This window comes from Mandrillus leucophaeus, unplaced genomic scaffold (genome assembly GCF_000951045.1).
Source record: "Mandrillus leucophaeus isolate KB7577 unplaced genomic scaffold, Mleu.le_1.0 Scaffold43, whole genome shotgun sequence".
In the NCBI taxonomy this organism is placed as follows: domain Eukaryota; kingdom Metazoa; phylum Chordata; class Mammalia; order Primates; family Cercopithecidae; genus Mandrillus; species Mandrillus leucophaeus.
This window is the reverse complement of record NW_012104587.1, coordinates 14,622-16,304: the sequence shown is the minus strand read 5'-3', so window position 1 is coordinate 16,304 and position 1,683 is coordinate 14,622. Positions and strand designations below refer to the sequence as shown.

The window sequence follows — 1,683 nt, the reverse complement described above, 5'->3', positions numbered from 1 at the left end:
CCCAAAGTGCTGGGATTACAGGTGTGAGCCGTTGGGCCCAGCCTTGTCATGATCTCTTATTGGTTTTGGGAGAAGTAAGAAGTTGATCCCTCCACTAAGAGCTTCAGTGCTATTTTTTCTTTTTTTTTCTCTCTTTCTTTCTTTTTTTTTTTTTTTGAGATGGAGTCTCTCTGTGTCGCCCAGGCTGGAGTACAATGGCACGATCTCAGCTCTCACTGTCCCTTCTATGAGAAGACGATGAGCCCAGCATGTTTGGCCCCCAGGTCTTTTTATGATGCTTCCAGCACAGCCCCATGCAGGCCTCTGTCTTCCTGGCTCTATCATGAAGTGTCTGCTGCTGGGGTCACTCTGTTGGGTGCCATCCAAGTGGATGTGGTCATTTTGGTCCCTGTCCTGCCGTTCTAACCCCAGTGATGTGAAGGAAAAAGACCAGCAAAGAGAAGCAGCTCCACAAAACCTGTTTCAGTAGGTTATATTTTTATTCTACATTATTGGTAAGACAGGGAACAGGGCCAAGACCTCTGCACTCCCCTGGGAAGGACAGTCAGGAGAATTAGATACATCTAAAGTGGGCAGAGGACGGAGGTCAGATCTTCCTGGGAGGTGGCTGGAAAGACTTGGGCTTAAGCCACGGGAGCCAGGCCGACCTGGTTGTTTGCCCTGTCGAAGACAGTGAAGTACTGGCGGATGAAGACATCACCCAGGATCCAAAGCTCTCCAGATTCTGTGGGGACGTCCATGCCCTGGAAGCCGCTGGTGCAGCTGCCCTGGCTCTGGAGAAAAGGAGAATAAAAGTGGAGTTGAGACGCCGATTCAGCCGTGACAGGCGCTGGGTGATAAACATCCAGGGGGCCCTGGTCCAGCTGCAAGGCACGTGCAAGGAGGAGCTTCCTGGCTCAGTGTCCAGGGACTCAGCTGTCGTTGGCCTGGTGTCGGCCTGTAGAAGCTGTCCACAGCACGATTGGTTTCTACGCATTACTTGACATTATCTGGCGTTTCTGGCAGACACAGGAACCCTGACATCAGCATCAGAGCTAAGGGGCTTGGGGAGAATTCAGCTGGTAGGAAGGAGTGTGAAAACCCTGCCCATACAGCCTTTTCTCATGATTATTGTGATCCCGACCAGGGGCAAACCGGAGGAGCTGTTAGCCTCTTGCCTCACTAAGTCACTGGGCTGTGACCTTGTCTGCACGTCACCTGGGGAGCTTTGAACCCCCGTAGCCCCATCCCATTGCTCAGGCCTAGCCCTCTCCTAATGTAATCAGAATCACTGGGGGAGCCCAGGCATCAGTGCTTCTTGTTGAGTAACATCAGTCCACTGGCAAAATCAGTTTTCCACCTGACGTTATAATAATAGAAGGGAGAGTTTTCCTGTGGCTCGTACAGCTAAAGATTTGCTACTTGGTAGAGATGGTAGGAGTGTCGGAAGCCCTAACCTGTGGAAATGAGGATTTCCCTTTACCCAACCCTTGGTAGCTCTGTCTCACTTGGATGTGATCAGTCTCACTTGGTTAACCTAACCGCACTCTGAGGGTGGGGAAAGCTGCCATGTCTACATTTTGGATGAGAAAACTGAGGCTGAGATGAGTTGTGGCTTGCTGAGAATCAATGGGCTGGTAATTCAGACCCAGGACTTGGACCCAGGGATCCAAATAGAATCCTCTTTTCCCTCCATTAACCTTT

General features: G+C 50.9%; 1 protein-coding gene across 1 annotated transcript in view; it reads right to left on the bottom strand.

The window, feature by feature from the left end:
* Positions 1 to 456: 456 nt before the first annotated feature.
* Positions 457 to 1,683, bottom strand: part of LOC105549143 (pepsin A-4-like) — a gene marked incomplete at its 5' end in the record, with an annotated part of 12,549 nt that continues 11,322 nt past the window's right edge. Inside the window, one exon of the mRNA XM_011993567.1 lies at positions 457 to 891. Within this exon, the coding sequence (XP_011848957.1) occupies positions 624 to 891 (268 nt within the window). The remainder of the gene's footprint in view (positions 892 to 1,683) is intronic.